The sequence below is a fragment of the Poecile atricapillus genome, chromosome 13 (genome assembly GCF_030490865.1).
Source record: "Poecile atricapillus isolate bPoeAtr1 chromosome 13, bPoeAtr1.hap1, whole genome shotgun sequence".
NCBI lineage: Eukaryota > Metazoa > Chordata > Aves > Passeriformes > Paridae > Poecile > Poecile atricapillus.
Genome location: NC_081261.1, coordinates 14092591 through 14115255, shown reverse-complemented (window position 1 = coordinate 14115255; position 22665 = coordinate 14092591). Strand labels below are relative to the sequence as shown.

The window sequence follows — 22665 nt, the reverse complement described above, 5'->3', positions numbered from 1 at the left end:
CCCCACTCCAACAGACAGAGACAGCTCCAGTTGTTTAGTCCCTTTATTGTCATTCCACAGGGAACCGCTACATCCTCTCCACAGGCTTAATCCCCAGGATGTCGAATCCTTTGGCCATGACGATGGCAGTGGCTTCACACAGCAGCAGCCTCCACATATTCACCTTCACAATCTGGCCTGGAAAACAGACAGAGGAGCTGGAGTAGCTGCTCAGAACAACAGTACCTTCCCCAGGGGAAAGCCCTCCGCCCAAAACCAGGCCCTGGACTGGCACATGGAACCCTTCCTGCTCCCCCCAAGCCAGCTGTTTCCTGACCACCCCTCCTGTTTCCAGGTGCCTGACTGCTCCCAACTCTACTCAGCCTTCCTGCTCAGTGACAACACCGGTTCTGTCAGTCTCTGTCAGTCCTCCTACATGGACACAGAAGTGTGACAACAGCCTTTCCAACAGAGTAACACCCTGGAGATGGCTGTAACACCAAAGGATGTGACACAGGAACACACAGCACCCCATGGCCAACACTCACCAGTCTGCCTGTCCTTCTCAACACAGTAGCAGCTGTCGTAGAACTCGGTGAAGGTGGTGGCCAGCTCATACAGGTAGTCACAGAGTGTGTGCAGTAACAAGTCCTCCAGGATCTTCTGCAGGATCTCAGGAAACCTCAGGATGCACTTGCCCAGCTTCCACTCCTTCTCATGGTCAAGGACAAGCACCTCCTCTCTGGCTGCCTTCCGCAGCATCTGCTCATCAATATTGGCCAGGCGAGCAATTGCCCTGGAATGGTCCAAAACAGAGTCTGCTTGTGAGGGTCCCACTGCCCAGGCCCAGCCTGGCCACCTGTCTGGCCTAGATCAGGGCTGATGGCCTCCCTTGCCCAGTCCTGGGTGACCAGACCAAAGAGGACACGGCAGAGGAACAGGGAGGAATGGGCTCCAGGCACCTGCATCAGCAAGGACACCTGACACTGCCAAGCAAACTGGGGCTCTGGGTGCCAGAAAAACTGGGGTGTGGCAATACCTGAACTGACCAGCTGCTGGAACAGAGATGCATCCTTTTCCAACCACCTAAATCCTCTGCTTACCAGCAACTCCCACAGTGCCCTCCCTGGGCTGTGTGTCACACAGAGGAGCCATTTCAGGTGGCACTGGACACATCATGTGCAATGACAAAATCTAGTCTGTGGTGCATACCAGTGTAGCTGGCTTCTCTTACCAAACACCCCCAACAGCACTGACATGACTGCCACCCCTTTGTCCACATGTCCCTTTGTGACACAGATGCAGAGAGCACCAACTCCTGCAGCTCCTGCACCCCACACACCTGATCCGTGTGAAGGCATAGAGCAGATAGGCAGCTGTGTTCCCCCGGTCATCCAGCATCTTGTCAAAGGAGAACACGTAATCATTGAGTCTGTTGTGGGACAGATCTGCATATTTAATGCATCCAAAAGCCACCGATGTCTGGGCAGCTTTCAGCTCTTCTGGTGTCAGGACCTGGTGCAATTTCGAAACAGGCAACAGTCAAGAGGAAGAATGAGCACAACACACAGCCCTGGCCTCTCAGCAGGGCTCAGAAGGAAAGCCCAGGCTGCTGAGGGGATTTACCCACCTGGTGCTCAGTTCACACACACCTCTCTGCTTCAGGGCACCAGACAACAACACACCCACCCCCTCACTTCTCCTGCAATCCACTGGCACCACAGCCCTGCTCAGGTTAGGGCTGACTCCCTCTTCTGACAGCCCACAGGACCTCTGTGCCCCACAACCTGCCAGGTGTGATGTGCTCTGCTCCTGCTTCCTACAAACTGCATGTACAGGGAAAAATGTTGGTCCTCCTACTCTTACATTTTGCATTTTGGTCAATCCAAACACTTGGAAACCCCTCTCTGCTGGAATGGTGGCAGCAGGGCAAAGCAGCACTTTGTGCCTAACTCCTATGAGCCATTTAGAGATTTTCAAGGTGGATTTCTTTTTTTCTTGCTTCCTTGTGTTCCTGTTTGAAAAGGGGCTTTTCACTTTCACCCTACACTACACTTCCCAATTACACTGCCTCACACTGTGCTTGGACAGAGTTTGGTCCTTCTGTTACGTTCCCTGACCCACACTGTCCAGTCCTCTGCAGGCCATCAAGAAGCAAGACTGACAGAAATCTCATTAAGCATTGCAGATGGTAAGTCTGTGAACACATCTGGGAAGTTCTCAGGAAAGAATAGCAATATATCACAACTACCTTGTCCCGTTCCTTGTCCTTCAGCTTGTCCATGGCTCGTTTCAGCCCTTCCTCCAGCAGGTCTATGAGACGCACCGTGTCCCCTGAACGAGTCTTGAACTTCTTCCTGAAAACACACAGCCAAAATCACCACCTGCATAAGAGGCAAAACACTTCCACCCACTGCCTACTGCCCAGCAAGCTTAGCAAAAAAAGCACATGGCTTACAATCCTTTTGTATTGAAGGAATTGCCATGACATGGACAGCTCCAAAAGTGAGAGAGTGCCCACAGCATGGTCAGCAGGAATGGCCAGGAAGAATTCTACAGTCAGAACTGTACAGCTGCAGACATTAAGCAGCATACAGTACCAGTACTAGACTTCCCAATTTTTGTCTCATCTACCATGAAGGAGGTGGAAAATAATGAAAATCATGGTCTTTACCACTGCCATCTCCCAGTACCTACATCAGCTTCCACCAGCCAATCCAAGTGCCCCTTGCCAAATGTCAGGCAGCAGAAGCCAGGCTTGAGAGGGAATGTGACCACAGCAGCAGTGACTGTGTGGATCAAGGACAATGACACAGTTATGGGTAATAGCATAGGATGCAGTGCTTTCTTTTGGTTTTTTTTTGGTGTGCCACATATGTACTTGTCAATGAATGAGAGCACAGACAGAAGAAAAAGTACACCCAGACACTTACTTGTCTTCTCCCAGCACCACTCCAAAGGCAGCATGGGCCACTCTGGTGACTTTGGGATCATACCAGCCAATCATCTGTCCAGCTGCAAACACTGTTTGGAAATGCACAGACTGCAAGGAAATAAACACCAGCAACTGGTTCTTAATCCACTCCTCCAAGTGCAGTTTCTTCACAGCTTTATCCTATTCACAACAATGCTCTCACAATAAGACTTAAAATGCTTCCAGCTTTACAGACAAATTCTGCTTTGAAAAGTTCAACCTTTCCAAGAGTTTTCCAGCTTTACAGAAGCAGCAACAGGCAAATTCCCATCACTGCTCAGATAAGGAGTAAATATACCAATCAACTAAAGACCCTGTGGTGTTCTACCTGTGTTACTGCTGCATCCATCATTTCACACACTTTGTGCTGACCAGCACCTTCAGTTACAGCAGAGGATGCTGAGCTCACCTGGCCACTATCAACAACGTAGATAAGGATGTCACCCTTCTCTTCACACAGCCTGTGCTTCAGAGCAGCCAAGTCTGATGTGTCATACGTGTAACCTCCGTCCGATTTCATGATTGTCAGTGGGACGGGGAAACCCGGGACGAACACCACCTTCCGGCCATCATCAACCTGGACAAATCCTGCATAAGCAATGAAAAACATTCTGTGTTGAATCACAACAGGGAGGTTCTGGGCCAGCAGCAACACTTCCCTTCCCTGCTGCTACCAGGAAGAAAAGGCCACACACTCACATAATCAAAAATACGAAAAGACCTACATGAGAACTCCCGTGTCAACACAAGTCCCATTCTATACTGCACTTCCAGAATGACACACAAGGAAGCAGATCTGTATAAATGTGGCCTTCCAGGAAAGACCTAATTCAAAAACTACCATCACTTGCATCCAGATCTGCCTGTACAGCCACAAACCCATCGCAAAATATGGCATTAAAGGCAACAGAAATGCTACAGAGGTGTGATGAGGACTCTGTACAGGGTCCTTCTGAGGTGAGACAGTCACCTCAGATGCTTCAAATGGTGAGGCTCAAGAACTGCAAAATCCAGACAGGAACACATAAAACCAGAGATTTTTTATGCTGCATTTGGCTTCTTGTCAGTTTCAAAGTCAACATGATCCAAAAATGCCACTGTCTTCACAAAGATTTCTCAGACAAAGTTCCCACATAGTCACAACTCTAAGACTGGGAAGCCTGTCATATATTGCTCCTTGACTGTTTAGTCAGTATACAATAAATTCCAGTAGTACTCTGTGCTACTGCCTACAAATATCACAGACAAACTGCTTTTGATGTCAGCAAGAAAGATTCAGGCTTTCTGGAACGAGGAAAAGCCTCCTAGGAAATGCGGCTGAGAAAAAAAGCAAAGGTGGGGAAGATGCAACTTGAAAAGCATCAGCCCTAAGCCCTGCTGAATAGGATTGAGGTTACCATGCTCATCCTCACAGCTGCTTCTGACCTGAGACCAAAAGCCTCACCTTTATCTTCAAATTCTTTCACAATGTCTTTCATCATCTCATGGTAGAAGGATTCCCCTCTCTCTATGATTGTGATGTCCAAACAGTTGTAGATTTTCTGGAATTCTTGAGAGAAACAGAACGAAAAACTTACATTAAAAGCACACAGTGGGAACCAGTGGCATGTTTACCAGTGGGTACAGCTAGGCCCAAAAAGCATTATCCATCTCTTGGTCAAGCCATCAGACTACAACTTGGGAGACAAAAGATTTAGCTGAAAGTCTCCACATAACACAACCCAGTACTTTGGTTGTACTTTGGCTTTTTGCTTTCAGCTTCTTTTAGCAGTGTGGCAGTGATTTTCAAGAGTAAACAGAAGGGTGTGCTCAAAGTGAGGAAAGCCACACTGTTCTACTGCTGAGACATGATTCCAGATGTGGCAAAGTCACCTCTGCGTGACACGTCACAGATGAGATTCCAGGCTTTAATGAAGTCGGGGTTTTTGCTCTGCAGCAGCACCACACATTGGTAGGCTCGCTTCTTAAACTCCTCCTCTGTGTCAAACCTCCGCTTGGATTCCTGCAGGGAAACGTGTGGAAAAGCACTGCTTTCTCCCCTGAAACAAACCAGCACTCCTGACAGGCTCTCCAAGTATGCTCACCTCAAGACAGAAAGGCCATGTGCTTACAAAGGCCTTTGACTGTGCCCCATACAGACAGCTCAATACCAGATACCACAATTCACCCCACCATGCCTGGTTATTGCAATAATAACAGCGACTTGATTCTTTCATTTCTCCAAAACTATGCTGCAATCTGTGAAGCTCCTCAATCTGCTTTTCAGATGCTGACATAAACATCACACTAATCTGCTACACATACCTTGTAAAAAGCTTGGAGATCCCCAATGGGAGGAGAAACAGTTAAGTAATCTGGAAATTTGTCCTGGAGGTGAGCAATGAGCATTCCAAACTGGGTACCCCAATCCCCTAAATGGTTCAACCTTGGAGCAATTAAAGAGAACAATAATAATCATCTCTTAAACATATACTTTAAGATACACACATTGAAAAAATATATATTCTAAAAGAAACACACATAATACCAGAAACTCAACCAAGGCAAGCTCCCCAGTTTCACTGCTGCCAACCTTGATGCCTAACCCTGCTACACTTGCTCAGCTTAGTATCTACTACCCACAAAGGGTTATTTGCTGTGTGGTTATAAACTAAGACCAATACAGAGCAGAAGAGAGAGACAGGGACTGCACAAACAGCCCAGCAAGCCCACTACAGCCAGCCCTGGAGTCTCACCTCAGAACATCATAACCCGCGAACTCGAAGAGCCGGCACATGCTCTCCCCGATGATGGTAGAGCGCAGGTGGCCAACGTGCATCTCCTTTGCAATGTTGGGGGAGGAAAAATCCACCACCACCTTGGGCACAGAACCAAAGGAACACATGAATAAAAGGCCATTACCACACCTCGTGTGTTTGATCTGGGTTTTGTTAGGGGGAACAGGGGGAATGAGAATCATCTCCGCTGACCCTCGGCAGGGAACATCAGAGTGAGCTTTGCTGCAGCCCAGCTGAGGGTCAGGGATCACTCCCAGACTGACCTGGGTACAACCCCCACCCCCCCCAAGGAGCCCTGTCCCTCAGCCACCAGAGACCACAGCAAGTACTGGTGACCTACCCCATGGTCCCCGGTTCCTATGCCACATCCCACACATTGTGCTCTAACAACCTGCTGATGTGGACATCTGCTCAGCATATCCCTTCAGGGGGGGATTTCAAAGTTACCTGCAGTCCAGAACATTTCCCCTGTAGCAAGATGGCTGTGTGCTTACTGCTGTACCTTTTTCCTTTTGCCAATAGCTGGTGGTTGAACTCCATTGATCAATAAACTGCTCAGCTGCTTCGACACAAAATCCTTCCTCAAGTGGACATTGATGAAACCTTTGCAGGAAAAAACCAGCAATGAGTGCTGGGGCTGCAGAAGCGCCTTAAAACACTTTGTTTCCTTCCCCCTGGATTTCTGTTTTCATGCATCAAGCACAAGTGCACATGAAGTCAGCTTGACAAAACATTTTTCAGTCACAGGACAACAAAGCTGTCACTTGAAGACAATTTTTGTTCCCAGATTAGAAGAGTCTGTTCACACCACTATAGCTGTTACTGCAGGAGTCACATGCTGCAAGCTACAGCATTGACCTAACTCCTTTTTGTACACTGTCACTCAGATAAATTTACAGAAGCAATTTTTTATGAGAAAATAAATAATTTGGTTTCCAGAATGCAAAACCAAATCCTGCTTTATCTTTTTTAAAAATTAATATCCTAAAACATATAGTTTCATCTGGGATGATTTATGCTCATGGTATGACATTGTTTTACTTCTCTTATTTCACAGAGGCAGTGAATAAGCCCCAGCCCTAGAAGGGGGCACAGCCATGGGATTTTTGTGTTTATGCTGAAGTTCTAAGGAGTACGAGCCCTTGCATTTTTCCCTGGGTCACAGGGACAAAACAAATGCAGTAATTAATAAACTCCATACTACTCCAGCCTCTCAGTTCTCAGAGGACAAGGTCTCCTCTCCATGCAAGCAACAGTGAAAAGGGCTGTTGATTTTTGCTGTGATTCCATGACTGTGGCTTGATTCCCATCACCAGTATTGAAAGAGGAAAAGCTGGTCCCTTAAGGATCAGTGGAAAAATTGCTAATTAAAGGGCTCATGATCATACCTGCCAATTCTAAGAGAGAAGCGGATTTTCTGCTGCTGCACAAGTCTGAGTGCTACAAAGCTTACCAAGACAGAAGAAGCTAATTCACTGTGAAACTGGAGTTTTAAACCACAAAACAGTAGAACTCAAATCTGCTTCCTCTCACTATATAACTGCCCTTTTTGCTTTAAGATATACAAAGTGTGTAAAATGAAATTATCTTACCAGGACCAGCAATTTCAACCTTCTCAATGCATTCATTGGCAGGGATATTTTTTGCTATTTTCTCTGCTATTTCTCGTGGGATCACCTTCTGCTCCCTAGTTTTGAGCAGTATCTGGAACACAACAAAGATCAAGTAAAATTCAATCCTCTGAAACATTCTAGAGAGCAAAACAGAGAGTACAGATACTGAGGCACTGAAACATTCTCATGGTCCTTTAGCTTCGTAATACAGAGATACACACAAAGAGAAACATCTCTAGCAAATTTTACAGATTAGATCATAAACCTAACTGGACCAAACATGTTTACCTCCTTCTCCTCAGAGCAGTCCCTATGTCAGAAGAAAGTCTCCCAGGCTATTTTTCAAAATCTGCTAAGTGGTTTGGCAAATTTCTATTTCTCTAAGCTAGTAAAAGGGACAAACCCTCTAAAAATCAACATAGCTGGCAAAGTCCTTCAGTGCTACACAGTCCTGTTGATCAGTCTCATGGGTGTCCTCAGCTATGCCAGCATTCACATTTGAAGTTCTGAACTGTGCCTCCAGCAGATGCTGAGTGTGGTTTCAGAGCAGGTCTGTTTATTTATGATTAAACACAACCAAAGCAAACTGCCTTCAGCCCTGTCTTAGTCTCGAGCTTAATAAATAAATAAGTGAATAGATTAATAAGTGAATAAATAAATAAAATCCAACAACCCAAGCAAACAAAGTTAATCCCAGCATTACCCAATTTTCTTCAAAGAGCATCAGAGAAACTGCTGTTAAAGTAGCTCTCATTTTCCCTGGAGACATGAGCAGCCCACTGTGAGGAACTCAAAGAACAGGACACATCAGATAGCATCAGAGTGGTTTGAGCTGGAACACACCTTTGAAGATCACCTAGTCCAAGCACACAACTTCCCCGTCCATTCCCAAAGCATCTTCTCACAAAGCTTTTTGCAAATCTTACAAAAACACCCTTTAGGAGGATTCTGTTCAACCCATCCCTTGCAAAACACTACATTCACACTTGTATAAAATTACCACAAGTATTTGTTTCTGAGCACATGATTTTCCAGTATTACTGTGATGTGTTTAAAACAATCCCACTGAGGCCACGAAGACGATGTACCTCTTTGTCAACTCAGAATTTACGCTCACTGCTTGTATTTGCTACTTTACAGTCTGCTCTGAAATGTATTTCTACTAAAGTTTTAGTCTTCTGTTTAACCTATCATACACGGGATCCTTACAAAATGGTAAAGGCTTAAAAAGGGCAAGAAAAGCAAACCACAGTAGCTTTAGAGCTACTCTAAGTGCAAACTACAGGAAAAATAAATGCAAACCCAGATTATGGGCACGTTATCTGAACCATTCCAGAAATGGTTACCACACTCCTGTTACTCTAAGGAGCAAGCAGAGCTCCTGGCTGAAACCCCAAGCATTAATATGCTAATGAGCTCCCAGGAAAACAACAGGCATTTGTGAGGGTCCCTTCCACATCAGCGCACCGGCAGGGAGAGGCTGCTGCCTGGCACGTACCAGTGCTGCCCCAGTCAGGGCACTTCCAGCTCCACTGGCAGTCCCAGTGACCCTGAGCCGTGTTCCAGCTCTGCCCAGGGGACGCCCTGGGAAGACCTGCACCACAGCCAAGCCCCTAAAACAGGCTGGCAGAAAGCTCCCAACCTGCCGCTGTCATCCCCTGGCTCTGCCGTGCTGACACACTGCCTGTGTGAGCACAGCCAAGCCTGCCCAGGGAACAAACTCCACAGCCAAGCCCAGCACTAGGAACCCTTATTCACCACCACAGCTGACAACCTGGAACTGAAAGCTGGCTGGAAGGAGACCGTTCAGACACCGAGTTATGTGAACCACGTCGGCACTGGGAAGCCTGGACTGCTCGAGAATCCCAACCGAGACTTAATTGGGGTAACGCGGCGGTCAGAGAAGTGGCAGCGCCCTGAATCCCGTGTCAGTGCAGTCACCCAGGGCAGCAGCACAGTCACAATATGCTAATGAGACCGAGGGGAGACACGGGATGTGGGAGGGCTGTTTCCACCTGGCACTGCAGCCCGGAGCCTGCTGCCTGGCACGTATCGTGTCCGTGCTGCCCCAGTCACGCTCCTTGTACCGGGACAGCCTGGGACAGCAGAGCTCTGTGAGGAGCAGTGCAAGCTCAGTGTCAAAACTACCAGTCCAAATGGTTAATAAAGGTGAATTGGCAACAGGACATGAAAAAGGAGTTGTTTCTGTTTCGATTTCCAAGTAAAAGATCTGTAATTACGAAGTGTCTACTTAGTCACCCAAAGGCATCACTGCGCTAAAAGTTTGGCCGCTTCAGCACATAAGCTAGCACACACTACCTTCTTTCTCCCACACCTCCTGGATTTACTTCAGCACATTCCCAGCCCACTGACCAGGCTGAGCAACTGCTGAAGTCTCTCTGATTCCATTTGGGTCCTCTTTAGTCAGACTCCCTGTACCCAGGGAATTAACAAGAGATTTAAACAAAGGACTGAGCCAGAGGACTGGGAAGGGTAGTGCCCAAGCAGCAATCCACAGCTGGCTGGGCTCTCAGAAGGTGCTTCCTGAGCACGCCCAGGACTGGCAATGCCCAGTTTCTTCTGGCTGGAGCTCAGGGAGGGCAGTTTGGGATGTAAGACACAGGGATCCAAACTCAACAGAGCACACAGAGCAGCACCTGGGCCCCTTTGCTTTGCCATGTGTGTCTGTGAACAGGAGGAAGCCATAGCACCCATAGCAATGTGAGGTGTGAGCCAAGAAGGGAAACTGGAGATGCCCCTTTGTCACCTGCCCTCTGAGAAGGGGATATGTGCACACAAACGTGGGGATATTACACCTTCCTGGCTCTAGAGAAGAGCAGTTAGAGATATGCAGGTGTTTCTCAACATTTTGCAGTTCTCCAGAATCGTGATTTATTGTTTTGCTGTTTTCAGTTCCAAACATACAACTCACTAATTGGTAGTTAATTGCACATCATTAGTAAATCGATGCAGCACTTAAACCCTGATTTGATTTAGATCCCATGAACTGAGCAGTTTTTCTGTGTCACACACGTTAACTCTCTCATACCAGGCACCTGAACAGAGGTTTTAAGGCCAGCTCTGTAAAGGCCAATGCTTCCCTTAAAATGCATTAAATACTCACTCAATTCTCAGCCCAGGAACCTGCAGCAAGCCCAGAACAAGTCTCATATTGCAACTCTCACTGTGTTGTCTATCCCGTACCTTCCAACAGACAACATCCCCATTTTTGCTTCTTTGTTGAGATTGATTCCATCATTTACCTGTGATATGCCCATGGCACTGTTACACTGGTAGTCCCCAAATTTGGGCTGCTGACTTGGTGTCACCACCAGAGGAGGGTTTTCTAAGTCTGGGTAGGCAGCCTGAATGGCAGCTCCAAAGATCTCCTGGAGACAGCTGTTGATATTAACCATGCTTTTGGTTGATTTATTTCTTTCCTCTTGAAGGCTCTGAAAAAGAAAACCACCAAAATCCAGAAGGCTAAATTCACAACATCTGAGGAGCTGTTACATCCCACTTTTCTTCTTGGCTGCCTGGCAAAGCACAGCTGACAGATTTGGCTGACACCTCCAGGCACAGGAGCAACATATACAACATAAAAATCACATGATTCTCCTGCTGAACCTCCCAGCACAAACCTTCCCCTGACTGCATGGCTGCATTACTTCTCACACCTGTGCTGGTGAGCCTGGGACAGACCTCAGCTGGGCCAACTGGTCGAGGACTGCCCAAGACATGACCATGTGGGCTTATTAACCTACTGACTTTTTCCATAAAACAGGTTTCTCTTTAAGGAACCAAGAAATATCTGATGTACCATCAATTAAGGTGTCAGAATGCAGAGCAAGCATGCTGCTACATGTCAGAGCTGTAACAAACTCCCACCATTTATTTAGCTTGTCCTAATGAGAACAAAAACCACATGGTACAAAAGTATCTTTTTATTCCCTTACCTTCTTAAGGAAGTTTAACCGGTACTTGAGTTTTGCGTTTTCGTCTCGCAACCCTTCCAAACTCGGGGAGACTCCCAAGCACCCAAAGTTCTTCAGACGCTCAATTTCTGCAGTTAACAACTTGATCTCGTTTTCCTGAAAAGCAAATTGAGTTGTCACACAATAATTCCTGGAGAGGGGACAGGAGGTGAGGAGCTGCAAGATCTTGGGCACATTGCTAATTTGCCTTGTAAAGGTAACAGCAGCTAAATGTAAACTGAATAATTCCAAACGATTAATATTTGGAGATTGTTTCTACTTGTGTGAAAAACAAGGATTCTGAAACACTCCTTCAAAAAGGCAGTGAGAAAAGAGTTTCACTAATATCAAGACATCAGTACAAGAAAGACAACAGGACATACTAATGAGATATTCCCTAAATAAGCACTTTTCCCAGGTTTTTTAACAAAGATATCAAATGATTTGACTCTAAAGTCCCTAAAGCCTCCTTCAGCCTGTTTCACCATCTCACAGGCCAGTTTCAGAGGAGGAAACCACGACCATTCACACAACCCCAACAAGCTCAAACCCCACCTACAGACAGGAATGCCAGAAGTAGTGTGCTGCTCCACAGGGGCATTTCTGCAGGGTACACTCACTTCCACCTGGCCACACAACCTTTCCCGCCCTGTCCAGGAAGGAAATGTATGTCTTCTCTCTTAAAACTGACACAAGGCATTCAGGAGCACTTGGGAATCTGTTCCAAACAAACTTCCCAGTGTCCCACTAGACTTCACAGCCTAGTGAAGTCTAATTTGACTCAGACAAATTTGCCAGCATCAAAATGATTCGAAGCTGCTGCAAGGAGCAGGAATCTTCCTCACCTCACGCCCTAAAGAAACCAAATAGCTGTAGTTTCATCTCTGTTGTCCATCTTTTGTCCTCCCCCATAACAGGCTTTGTGCCCTGAGCCACAAAGCTGGCTCTGACACAGAATCCTGGAGGCTACTGAAGGTTTGAGACTTGGTGCTGCTATGGAGGGAGGCAGAGAGCACTGCCCACCCTGGCTTGTCACCCCCTTGGCTCCCCCATCCAGGCTCTCCTCTGCCAGCACTTCCACAGCAGGATGCAGCTCAGGCTATTATTGTAGGCCACCAAACCTTATAAAAAAGGGTTCATTTACTTTGTTGCTCTTGAAACAATCAGACTATTTAATTAGGGAAAAAATTGGGCCATTGAATTTCTTGGTCTTGTTTGTCCACCTGAACAACAGCTTCCAGGAATGCTGCTGTAACTAACTGCACATGCTCAAAAACCTGAGGCAAAACCATTTTAAGATTGGCCTATTTGTGGGCCAAGCTGAAAATCAGTACTTTTGAGGTCATTCTTCAGTTGTGCTTCAATTTATGGCCCACTTCTGTTACAGCTTCAAGGTTTCCTCTGCTACAGAGAACACAATGCTGCTTCCTGCAGTTTGGATGTGAAGAAACAGGACTTTGAGAAAAAAACCCAAAGCTCTATCAAATCCTCTGGTTTGGCATTTACACAACTAAAATCATTGAACAGCACAGCTGTACCTTATAAGCAACTCACTTCAAATAGTCCCATTTCAGCTTTTCTTTTCAAAACCCAAGGCAGGTGTCCCAAAAATCAGAGTTTTTCTCTCATTTACATACATAGACAAACCTTCCCCCATAAAAGCAACAGCAAATAGATTTCTTTATTTTCAACTTTTCTTCCTGGCCTGATTTGGTAGCATTTCACATAATTTATAGACCCGTTTGTAAAGTCTTCTGTACTTCAAATTAAAAAATAGAGATTTCACTGTGTTTTCACAGCTGTGTTGCTCTAAGTTTCAGTGACCATTATTGCTACAAACATCAGAGCAGTGACATACACATCCCCCCAAGCCTAGAACATGCTTTAAAGGTAAGTGCAAAGACATCTTCTACCCCTAATATCACATAATCTGTAAATTCTGTGTCCACACAGTATTATCTTCCCTCTAGTGAAGTCACCAGCTTCAGGACAGGCCTCAAAGACCCCAGGAAGAGTTCAGCATCAAAGGCAAACATTCTCCAGAACCAGAAAATCACGTTCTCCTTTTGAAACTAAAATCCCTGCAAGTCCAAGACAACAAGCAGCTTACAAGTATTCCTCCTGCACTAAGATTCCCCCAAAGCTACAACAATTGGAATATTTCAGGACCACTGACAAGCTTTACTGAAGAGGAATCTGAGCTGGATTTTCCTACATAATCACAAATACCTCTGGCCACTCAAGGAAAGGGAAGACTCACAGGAGGTGAGATGGCCAGTAACCTACTGGAGCTTCTTTCCATAGTGTTACGAGTGAGGACAATGAAAGAGGTTTATCCATGTGCATGGTCAGAAGCCAGAATCACAGTGCCCAGGAATCACCGACCCCTGGACAGACATCTGGCCCTAAGAGCTCTTTTATGGGGTGACAGTTAGCACTGTAATCACTTGGATTTGGCCAGGAGATAAAAAACTCTAAAATACTGCCACAGCTCAGCAAGTCTCATCTACCTTTTTCCTATGGCTGCATTAAACCAGCAAACTCACAGCACTGGCACCTGGAGGCATTTGGGATGGCGCCTTTCAGATGTGACCAAGCCCAAGGTGTCACCCCACACTGACACATTTGTATCTCCTGTTTAGTGCTCCCCTTCTTCATAAAGTTCCAGCAGCAGTCCTTATGCTGTTACTCAGGTGAGAACTGAGCACAAAAGGTTTCACCATGGTGGCCTAGCTGCCTACCCCAGTGCTGCTGCTGCCATTTCAGTTTCCTTTTTATTGTGCTCACCAACAGCTTATACAGATGATGAAATGAAGTTTTCATTCAAAATGACCCAGCAGAAAAGCCTGAACTCAGCAATGCTTACACTGGGTTCCAGAATTGATGGGGCTGAGATCCCAAAATCTGGGCTGGGACAGCCACACATCTGAGTACAGTTTTCATCTGCAAACTGGCAATGGGGTCACCCCTGTTCAGGGAACAGCACTCACCACCCTCCTCTCTCTGGTAGTCAGTGACAGGAGACAGGGAACTGAAATGAAGCTGTGTCAGGGGAAGTTCATACTGGTTCAGGAAGGTTCTTCACTGGGAGGGTGCTGGTACACTGAAACAGGCTCTCCTGGTAGTGGCACCAAACCTGACAGTGTTCAAGAAGCATCTGGAATATGCTCTTAACAATATGGTTGTTTTAGGTAGTCCTGTGAGGAGTGGGGAGGTGGACTTGATGTCCATGGGTTCCTTCCAACTTGAGGTATGCTATGACTCTGTGAACCCCACACCCATAACCATGCTGCTGAGTCTGCCTGGAAACAAAGGTCTTCAGATTTTTTACATCAGAAATGCCTCTTATCACAGCACCATGTGAAAAACTTAATTTTCTAGCAAAGATCTGTGAATGCTAGACGCTATTGAGAGGATATTACGAAAGCTACATTCTTTCTAAAAAACAAACTACTCTACAAAACTACAGAGGAGCCTTCTAACAACTCCTCTCTCATGGTACCATCCAAGTGAGGAAGGGAGACGATGCCAATACAACTCTGATCTAAAAGACTGAGAAAAGGAAGGAAGAAGCTGCTGTTCAGCCCTGGTTTATTCTACCTGCACTGTCTAGTACAACTTGTCAGTAAAGGGTCATACCTGATGACCATGTCATGAGTTGTGGGAATTACATGAGGCCATGCTGACATCTCCAAGGGCTCTTTGCTCAGCTGAGTACTAGAAATCTTCCCCTCACCTGTGAATACAAAAAAACTACAGCTTTTTCAATAGGACCAAAATAATCCTTACATTTTCCCTTAGCACATAAGACTGTCTTCCAGGAACCCTACTTGAGCAGGTGGGTAACATGAAACTTGTACAGGTGTCTGTCTCTGGCCCTTAATATAACAGAGCTTTTCCCCATCATGTTAAAAAGAAAAATAAAAAATCATAAAGGAGAGAAAATGGCCAGAGAGAGCACAGCAAAGGGAGCAGAACACCTCCTTTCCCTCACCTCCTTGCCTCCTGCTCAGTTTTATCTCTACTCCCACTCTGCCAAGCCCTGCTGAGCCGGCTGAGCACACACTGCTTGCTCTTTATTGGGTTATTTTCCTGCAGCCTGGCTCCCCACAGGCTCCAGGGCATGCTGCAGCTGCAAACAGGGAGCATGTGGCTGGGAGTGACAGGCAGAGTGAGGCTCAGTAATTCTGCATGGCCTCTTGCAGCCTCCAAGAGTTAGAGCTGAACACTATCCCTCCTGCTCTGCTTCCAGTGCCTGGAATCTGCTTATGGACTAAAGACCGAACAGCAGTGACAGCAAAGTGAGAGCCACCTTGCCAGAACACCTGAGGTGGCCTTCCTCTCCTAGCAACAAAGGAGAAAGGGAAAATCAAATGCAAGAAGGAGCTGCAGAGATTCAACCGCCAGATTTATTATATCAGTGCCTGTTATATGTTGTGAGCAGAAATCACACTCTAAAGTTGCTCAAGAGCACACAAGTGTGGCAGGCAAAAACCCAAAAGGTCCGGAACCTCTCAGCTGGATGCTCCTGAGGCAATGGGCAAGGTATGAAAAGTGAACCTGGAGGAGTCAAAGCTTTCCTGAAGCTGCCTCTGCACTCTACTGTCAATACTGGTTATTACCTCGGACAGACCTGGCAGTTTTATTTTCTATATTATCGTCACTGAAAGGCAGAGGGTTGTCACCATCTTTTCCCAAACCTAAGCACCTTATGGCTGCAGTAAAGCTGTTCGAGGAGGCCAGGGTGCCAGCAGCACAGGAGGCACATCTCTCCCTGGCTGCCCAGGGCTGCGGGGGCCCGCAGCCGGCGCTGCTGCCGCCCCTGGGCTCGCCGGGTGACCCCCGCCCGGCCAGAGCACGGCACAGCACCGGGAACCGAGCGGTGTCACCAGGCCCCGGTGTGGGGCCGGCTCCCGCTGACTCTTCGGGAAGCTGTTTCGGAGCGCTCTCACGATCTCGCCCTCACGCCCAGGTGTGAGACCAGGCAGCGCTGCAGCCCTGCCCTCAGCCCCGGGAGAGACGGGAGCAGCCCTGGAAGCGCTCTCAGCCCTGCCCGCTCTCCGCCTTCCCTTCCCAGACAGACCTTCCGCTCCCGCGGGGCCCAGCCACCCCGGAGCACCGGGCACCGCGCGGGCTTCGGTACCGGGGGAGGCTCTCGGGGCTCGCTCGCCACCTGCGCCCCGCGGAGCCCCGGGGCTGTCCCGGTGGGGGCTGTCCCGGTGGGGGCTGTCCCGGTGGGGGCTGTCCCGGTCGGGGCTGTCCCGGTCGGGGCTGTCCCGGTCCGTGCGGTGCCGTGCCCTGCCGTCCCGCCCCGCCCGGCCCCGCACCTGCCGCGCCAGCCTCGCCGCGGACTGCGCCACGCGCGCCTCCATCCTCGGGCGGCCGGAACCGGGAGCGGAGCCGCGGGAAGCGGAAGGCGGGCGGGGCGGCGCGGCCGCGGCTCCAGCGCCCCCGGGCGGCGGGGAGGACCCGGCGGGACCGGGAATGCTGCCCTGGGAACAGGGCCGGCCGCGGCCATGGACACCTGCGGCATGAGGGGAACTGGGAAAGAGCACCCCCGCACCCTCCCAAAGCCCCTCATTCCGTGTCACCACCCCGCACTTGGAAACGTGTCCCGTCCCCAGGAGGCGTCCACAAAATGGACACAGGGAGGAAAGCCAGCAAGTGACAGGAGCCGAGGGAACGGCTGGAGCTGGGCCAGGGGAGGTTTAGGCTGGATCTCAGGGAAAGGTTCTTCCCCCAGAGGGTGCTGGCACTGCCCAGGCTCCCCAGGGAATGGGCACGGCCCCGAGGCTGCCAGAGCCCCAGGAGCGCTTGGACACTGCTCCAGGGATGCCCAGGGTGGGATTGCTGGGGGGGTCTGTGCAGGGACAGGGACTGGACTGGATGATCCTTGTGTCCCCCTTCCAGCTCAGGATATTCCATGATTATATGAAATGTGTCAATTACAGCATCTCATGTGACAAGACACGAGAAAAACTATATGCTTCCCACTTGAGACACAAAAGGACCCCAGTTTAGGTGCCAGGGGATGAGAAGATCCACTCAAGACAAAAAGCAAGAAGGCACATTTGTCCAGAAAGGTCACTTTATTGGAAAAACCTAAAATGGACTTTAAACCTGCAGCCCTCCTCCCACAGCAGTGGTTTCAATGGGCTCCCCACGTTACCTTAACAGACCCATTACAGACATGAGCTGCAGTACAAATGTTAAAAGTGCAAGTATTCTGAACTTCACACCTACTTTTATGACCTGGCAGGAAACACAAATGCTTCACAGCTCACAGAGAATTCGTTCACAGCACTTGGGAGTCCCAGCTGGCTCCCAGCATTCCCCACAGGGTACAAAATACATCACTCAGAGGAGAGTCCGATGCAGAACATCATAGAAGGTAGGGGTGAGGTTCCTTCAAATTTATTTTATTGCAGTAAAACCTCTAAAAGGTAGAGCTGTACAAAAAGTCTAAACAGCATTATTTAAGAATAACAGCACCTTACGCTGCATTTGTTCTTATTTAAAATTCTATTTCCCAAAAATACATTCCTAAATATACAAACTATACAATCTTGTCACTTTAATGCTGGTTTCTGTGATGATATAACTTTAACCTAAAAATCTTCAAAACATCCACATACTGACAAAAGCTCTAATATACAAATGCCTTGGTACCTTCATAATTCCACATAAATAACTTCAAAACCCAATCTGCATTTGTAGAATTGTCCAGAAAGCAAATACTTTATGATGATCACACATCGTCTGCAGAGAGCGTTGGGATGTTTATTCGTGGCCGTGTGAAAAACGCCATTTTCTCTCTGCAAAAAGATGATCAGTTGTAAATGCAACAGAAATCCTGCCAGAAATGTCCATCATCCACATGAGAATTTATCCCACCAGCTGTCCCCACCAGGAGCAGATGTACATCCTCTCACATCCTACACCTTTTATTTACTTATCAGACGTGAGTTAAACCCACAACACTGACATTACCAAAAGCTATTTCAGAAAAGCTCAGGGCTTTTTGCTGTCTGGGTCTGTTAGGGAAGCGAAGGGCTGCTTCTGTGTTAAAGAATTTGTTGCCAGGTGGATAATGACTTGGAGAATGCTGGTTGCTTTGATCATGTGCAGTGTTTCAACTAATTTCCCTGAGTCAGACCTTTGATAGGAAAATACAGAAGTTCTTATTTAAGCAGAACAGTTCACTACTTCTGCAGAGATCAGTCTTCTTCATCAGCATCTCAGTCATCCACAGAAAATCAGGGCAGTAGTCAATTTTTCCTCCCCTTTACCTATAATTACCTGAATGACTGCACTTCCAGAGGCTCCTTTCGACTCTGCCCTCGCAGCCTGTGGACGTCCTTGGCAGCAGCTCTCATCATTTTATCAGCCTTGAGCTCACACTTCTGTTCTGGATTTTGCACCTAAATGAATAATGAAGAGTTGTTTGTTTCCAGGAGGAACTATCTTATCCTAACTGATCTCCAAACACAGCAGTATTTCAGCTGCAGGTCTGAGGGGTTTGGAAACTGTTGACTCTGGAAGTCACAAGCAACAGAAGCTAAACTGAAGCTTGTCAACTAATCATTCTAAGGGAGAGAACTTTTTGTAAGGTGTCCTTCAAGCCTGTGGTAAGAATAATTGCTTCTGTCAGTGCTCTCTTTGTATCTTCTTGATAGATCTTTTAAGACAGAAGATCAGCACACACAAGAAGACAGCACTCCAAAGAGCACCTCACACCAACTCCCTCCTACACCTGGTGCCAGCATAGCTTGGTCTCTGCTTGGTGCCAGCAGAGGTGCAGAGAAATCCCAGAAGCTGAGAAGGAGCCCTGTGCATGGGAGAGGGTGTGATATAAAGTAAGGTAAAGTAAGTGCCAACCACCACACACCACACCTCCTGCAGATTGGGGGAACACACTTGGCAGAACAGATGGCATTTGTGACTTCTCGTATTTGCACCTCTGCTAGGGCAGCAAATCTCTGTGCTGGCAAATGCAAGGGCTCAGGACTAACAGCTTGATGGAGCCATATGTGGCAGACAAGAGTGACTAACAAGTGCTCAAACTTCATTTACTGACTGTCCAAAGTCCCCTATTCCCAAAATTTCTCCATTTCTCCACCAAGTGAAACGAAACCCCAAGGCAGGTATGACTCACTCGTTTCTCCACAAGCCTCAGCAGCAGTCGAAACCTCTCATCATCCTTCACCCACTGTGGCAACTCTTTTTCACCCTGACTTTGAGCTTGTTCCAGCTGTTCCTTCAGTTCCCTCAGCACTGAGATCTCCTGAACCAGCTGGTCGTGCCAGGTTTTAGAAGCCTGCAGGTCCAGCTCCAGGTCCAGTGAGGTGCGGATCAGGCGCTCTGTACTGAAGGACTTGATTGAAGGCTGGAAGAGAAGGGGTGTGTGAACACACTGAGAACTGTCCCAACCACTCCACCCAGAAAGTGCCAACACATCATGAGACCCATTTTTTTAATGCTTCTCTTTGCACAAACCATCTCTATTGATCCTGCTTTTCAGTCTGTCTTGAGACAGATACCATGAACTCAGGGAAGTCTTATAGATAAGTGTTTTGATTTCTCTGCTTCTGCTCAAGTTCTTCCTTGGCAGCTTCTCCAAATCAAACAAGTCTTGCTTGCACACCTTCCTACTAAGTTTAATGTCTCATCTTCAGATGAATCCACAGTGCTGCAGAAAAACCTGTGATGGCTTTTTCCAGTATTACCTTCTGCTAGTTTCAAAAACAAGCTGTCCCAAGAAAACCATCTCCTTAGGAGCTCAGTATCACTATCCTGGGGAATTTCAGTAATTGCCATCACAATGGGCACAGGGGTTTATTGTGTGCCATGGCATCACTACAAAAGGGTCACCTGAGCATCTGAGACATTGCTCTCCTCATCTTCTTTTCCAGCTCCTCAAATTTATAATAAATACTTAAGAAGCTCACAACAATAAACATAGCAAAACTGTTTGTGATACTTCTCTGACAAGATGGAAAATACCAGGAACCATTTTCTAAAATAATTGTTTTAGGTGAGTTCCAACTTAAACTTTCCTGTCATAATCTGTTATTTCAAAGAATCCTTGAGAGACTTCACGCACACAATGAAAAGGTTGTGAATGAAAGCATGTGGCAACTAATTTATGATTCCAAACTTTTACTTTAAAACCATTTTCTGGTTTTTGCACGTGTCTGTGTTAGAGGAAAAAGAAGTGGTGATGTTCTTACCCGTTTCACTCTGACACTTCGTCTCTCCATTGCATTCCGAACGAAGGGGGGCTTTTTGGATAGTGTGGAACTGTCACTATCACTGCGATTCAGCTGAAAAGGAAGACAAAACCCACACATTTTTCACAAAAGAAATACAAGCAGTGCATAAACACACTATCAGCGAGACCAGAGGTTGTTGTAAGCAGAACTATGAAGTTTTGTGAAAGGCAGACAGCTGTCACCCCAGTCTGAGTATACAGCATGCACTGGCACAGCCAGATCCTGCCACAAGCCTTGAACTCTGTCCCTTTTTGGGAATAGGCTGTGAGCAAAGAGAGACACTAAGTTAGGCTATGATATGGGCCTCTGCCCCACTGCTCTTCTCCTATGCAAGTAACTAGGCTGGCCAAAACAGCCCAGAAAAATAAGCTGTAAGTGGTAGCAGTAGCAATAATAATAATAACAACAATAATAATCCTTCCTAGCATATATAAAACATTGGACTATTTTATTAGAGATTTCTGTTTTCTCTAATCTGTATTCTTCTACAACCTGTATTTTAAGCTAGTGGTGGAAGAGGCAAGTTTATCTGAAAGCTCTCCCCCTGGGTTTAATCAGCTGAAAAGTTGCCATGTTACACACAGCCTGCCTTGTTTTGTGGCTGTCTGCAGACCCTTACAAACCTTGTGCAGACCCTCAAGCAGGGTTTAATTTCAATTCCCTTCTCATGTCCCTTCTCAGAGCTGGGGAGGAGGGGAACAGGCACTGGGATCTGTGTGCACTGGGACACAACACCTGTACCACTCAAGCACAGGCCACTGCTGCAGAATGAGTAAGGTTTGTTCCTCTGGAAGCACCTGCTTCTGAACCAGGGAGAACCTACACAGCAAATCTGGCTCAGCTGTATTAAGGGCTTGTCCACTTGGGACAGGTCATATGTGGTGAAAGACAGTGCTTGCTTGCTTGTTTGCCAATTTCACTTAAAATATGAGATATTTATAGTTTATTCTGACCTTCAATTCAGGAAATAATTGCAAACAAACATTTCAAAGCAGGGGAAGTGACATCTGACCCAACACATGGCATGTTCAGTTACCTTCACACAAAGCACACTGATGACTTTCAGGCTTCCACAGTTATTTTTCTGATATTATCAGGTACTTACCTTTCCATTTTTATCAAGATTTTATGTTCACCTCATCTGAAGTCAGGTGGACAGAGCTAACTGAGTTAGCACAGAACACTTCAAGCAGCAGGAAACTGTTTAATATGCAGCTTATTCATCACTGTCTTACAGCAGCCCTTCCAGGTCAGTTTGGGCATCTCAACAAGCTGCATGTGCCACAAATATATGTGCACATATCTATCTGATAAATTTGTGTTTAATGCTGATAGTTTCAAGGTAAGATACTGTCCAGGAGGTGAGGACAGAGCAAATTCTGAAGTCAGAGGGGGAGAGAAGAAATCACTGTTGAGCTTCTGTGAGAAATTCAGAATGAAAACAAGCACTTAGAAGCTCAGGGTTTCATTTTCCTTACCCGACACACATACTGACTCTGTGGTCCTGGGGAAAATGTTTTTGAGCGGATGATGGTGCTGCCCCTGACAAACTGAGTTTGGGGTGGATTTGCTGCTCTTTTGTCTTTTGGACGAACTACAGTCGAGGACTGTGCGAGGCTCTCTGTGTTGGTCTCTTTATCCACCTGAAAGACACACAGTGCAGTGTAAATGCCAGCTTTCCATGTGCCCAGGACACACCCCCAGGGCTGTGTGACAGCCACCTGTGCCACATCTGTGCTTGCTGCATTCAAACCCAGACATTCTTTAGCCCTTCTCATGCAGTGTGTCCTGACACTTCACTCCTGGAGCTCTGCTGCATTAACTGGATTGCTCCCTAAGGGCTCTGCATCCACTGATTGCTGTACACCACAATTGATTCCAATGGGCTTTGCCTGTGGATCCACACATCACTGTGACCTGGCAATCCCACAGAGAGCAGGTATGATTTGAAAGACCATTATCTTGTTGTGCATCTGCAGCAAAGATCCAAATCGATGTACAGAGAGAGCTGTGTACAGCACACTCCTGTTTGACTACAGCTACATTCAAAATTAAGCAAGGTAAAAACCACTGTTC

General features: G+C 47.1%; 3 protein-coding genes across 9 annotated transcripts in view; 1 reads left to right on the top strand and 2 right to left on the bottom strand.

The window, feature by feature from the left end:
- LOC131583877 (rho GTPase-activating protein 7-like) overlaps positions 1–188 on the top strand; it is a 50301-nt gene extending 50113 nt beyond the window's left edge. For all 6 annotated transcript variants that reach the window (XM_058848436.1, XM_058848433.1, XM_058848434.1 and 3 more), the window contains one exon: positions 61–188. The gene's annotated coding sequence lies outside the window, so the exon portion shown is untranslated. The remainder of the gene's footprint in view (positions 1–60) is intronic.
- Positions 28–16753, bottom strand: RARS1 (arginyl-tRNA synthetase 1). Of its 2 annotated transcripts, XM_058848438.1 has the most exons (16): positions 16645–16730; positions 14957–15053; positions 11300–11434; positions 10607–10795; positions 7323–7434; positions 6233–6333; positions 5689–5810; positions 5258–5378; positions 4826–4955; positions 4398–4502; positions 3363–3541; positions 2913–3022; positions 2231–2336; positions 1322–1494; positions 528–775; positions 28–177 (listed from the first exon to the last, which is right to left on the bottom strand). In XM_058848438.1, the coding sequence occupies exons 4-16, from the start codon at positions 10757–10759 to the stop codon at positions 68–70; spliced, it is 1770 nt and encodes a 589-aa protein (XP_058704421.1). In that variant the 5' UTR covers positions 10760–10795; positions 11300–11434; positions 14957–15053; positions 16645–16730; the 3' UTR covers positions 28–67. The 2 variants fall into 2 exon arrangements, with proteins under 2 accessions (XP_058704421.1, XP_058704420.1); XM_058848437.1 differs by lacking the exon at positions 14957–15053 and having other exon boundaries at positions 16645–16753.
- A 640-nt stretch (positions 16754–17393) lies between these two features.
- Positions 17394–22665, bottom strand: part of WWC1 (WW and C2 domain containing 1) — a 66935-nt gene continuing 61663 nt past the window's right edge. The window contains exons 19-23 of the mRNA XM_058848882.1: positions 22068–22232; positions 20548–20640; positions 19473–19703; positions 18617–18738; positions 17394–18132 (exon numbers count right to left, since the gene is read on the bottom strand). Of these exons, the coding sequence (XP_058704865.1) occupies positions 18066–18132; positions 18617–18738; positions 19473–19703; positions 20548–20640; positions 22068–22232 (678 nt within the window). The 3' untranslated portion in view covers positions 17394–18065. The remainder of the gene's footprint in view (positions 18133–18616; positions 18739–19472; positions 19704–20547; positions 20641–22067; positions 22233–22665) is intronic.

Excerpts from the sequence above, each read along its gene's own strand:
- RARS1 (XM_058848437.1), bottom strand. The coding sequence starts at position 16,689 with ATGGAGGCGCGCGTGGCGCAGTCCGCGGCGAGGCTGGCGCGGCAG. Across the intron at positions 5,379-5,688 it reads GCGGGTTATGATGTTCTGAG|GTTGAACCATTTAGGGGATT; the intron begins GTGAGACTCCAG and ends AATTGCTCCAAG. Across the intron at positions 178-527 it reads TGAGAAGGACAGGCAGACTG|GCCAGATTGTGAAGGTGAAT; the intron begins GTGAGTGTTGGC and ends TCTGTTTTCCAG.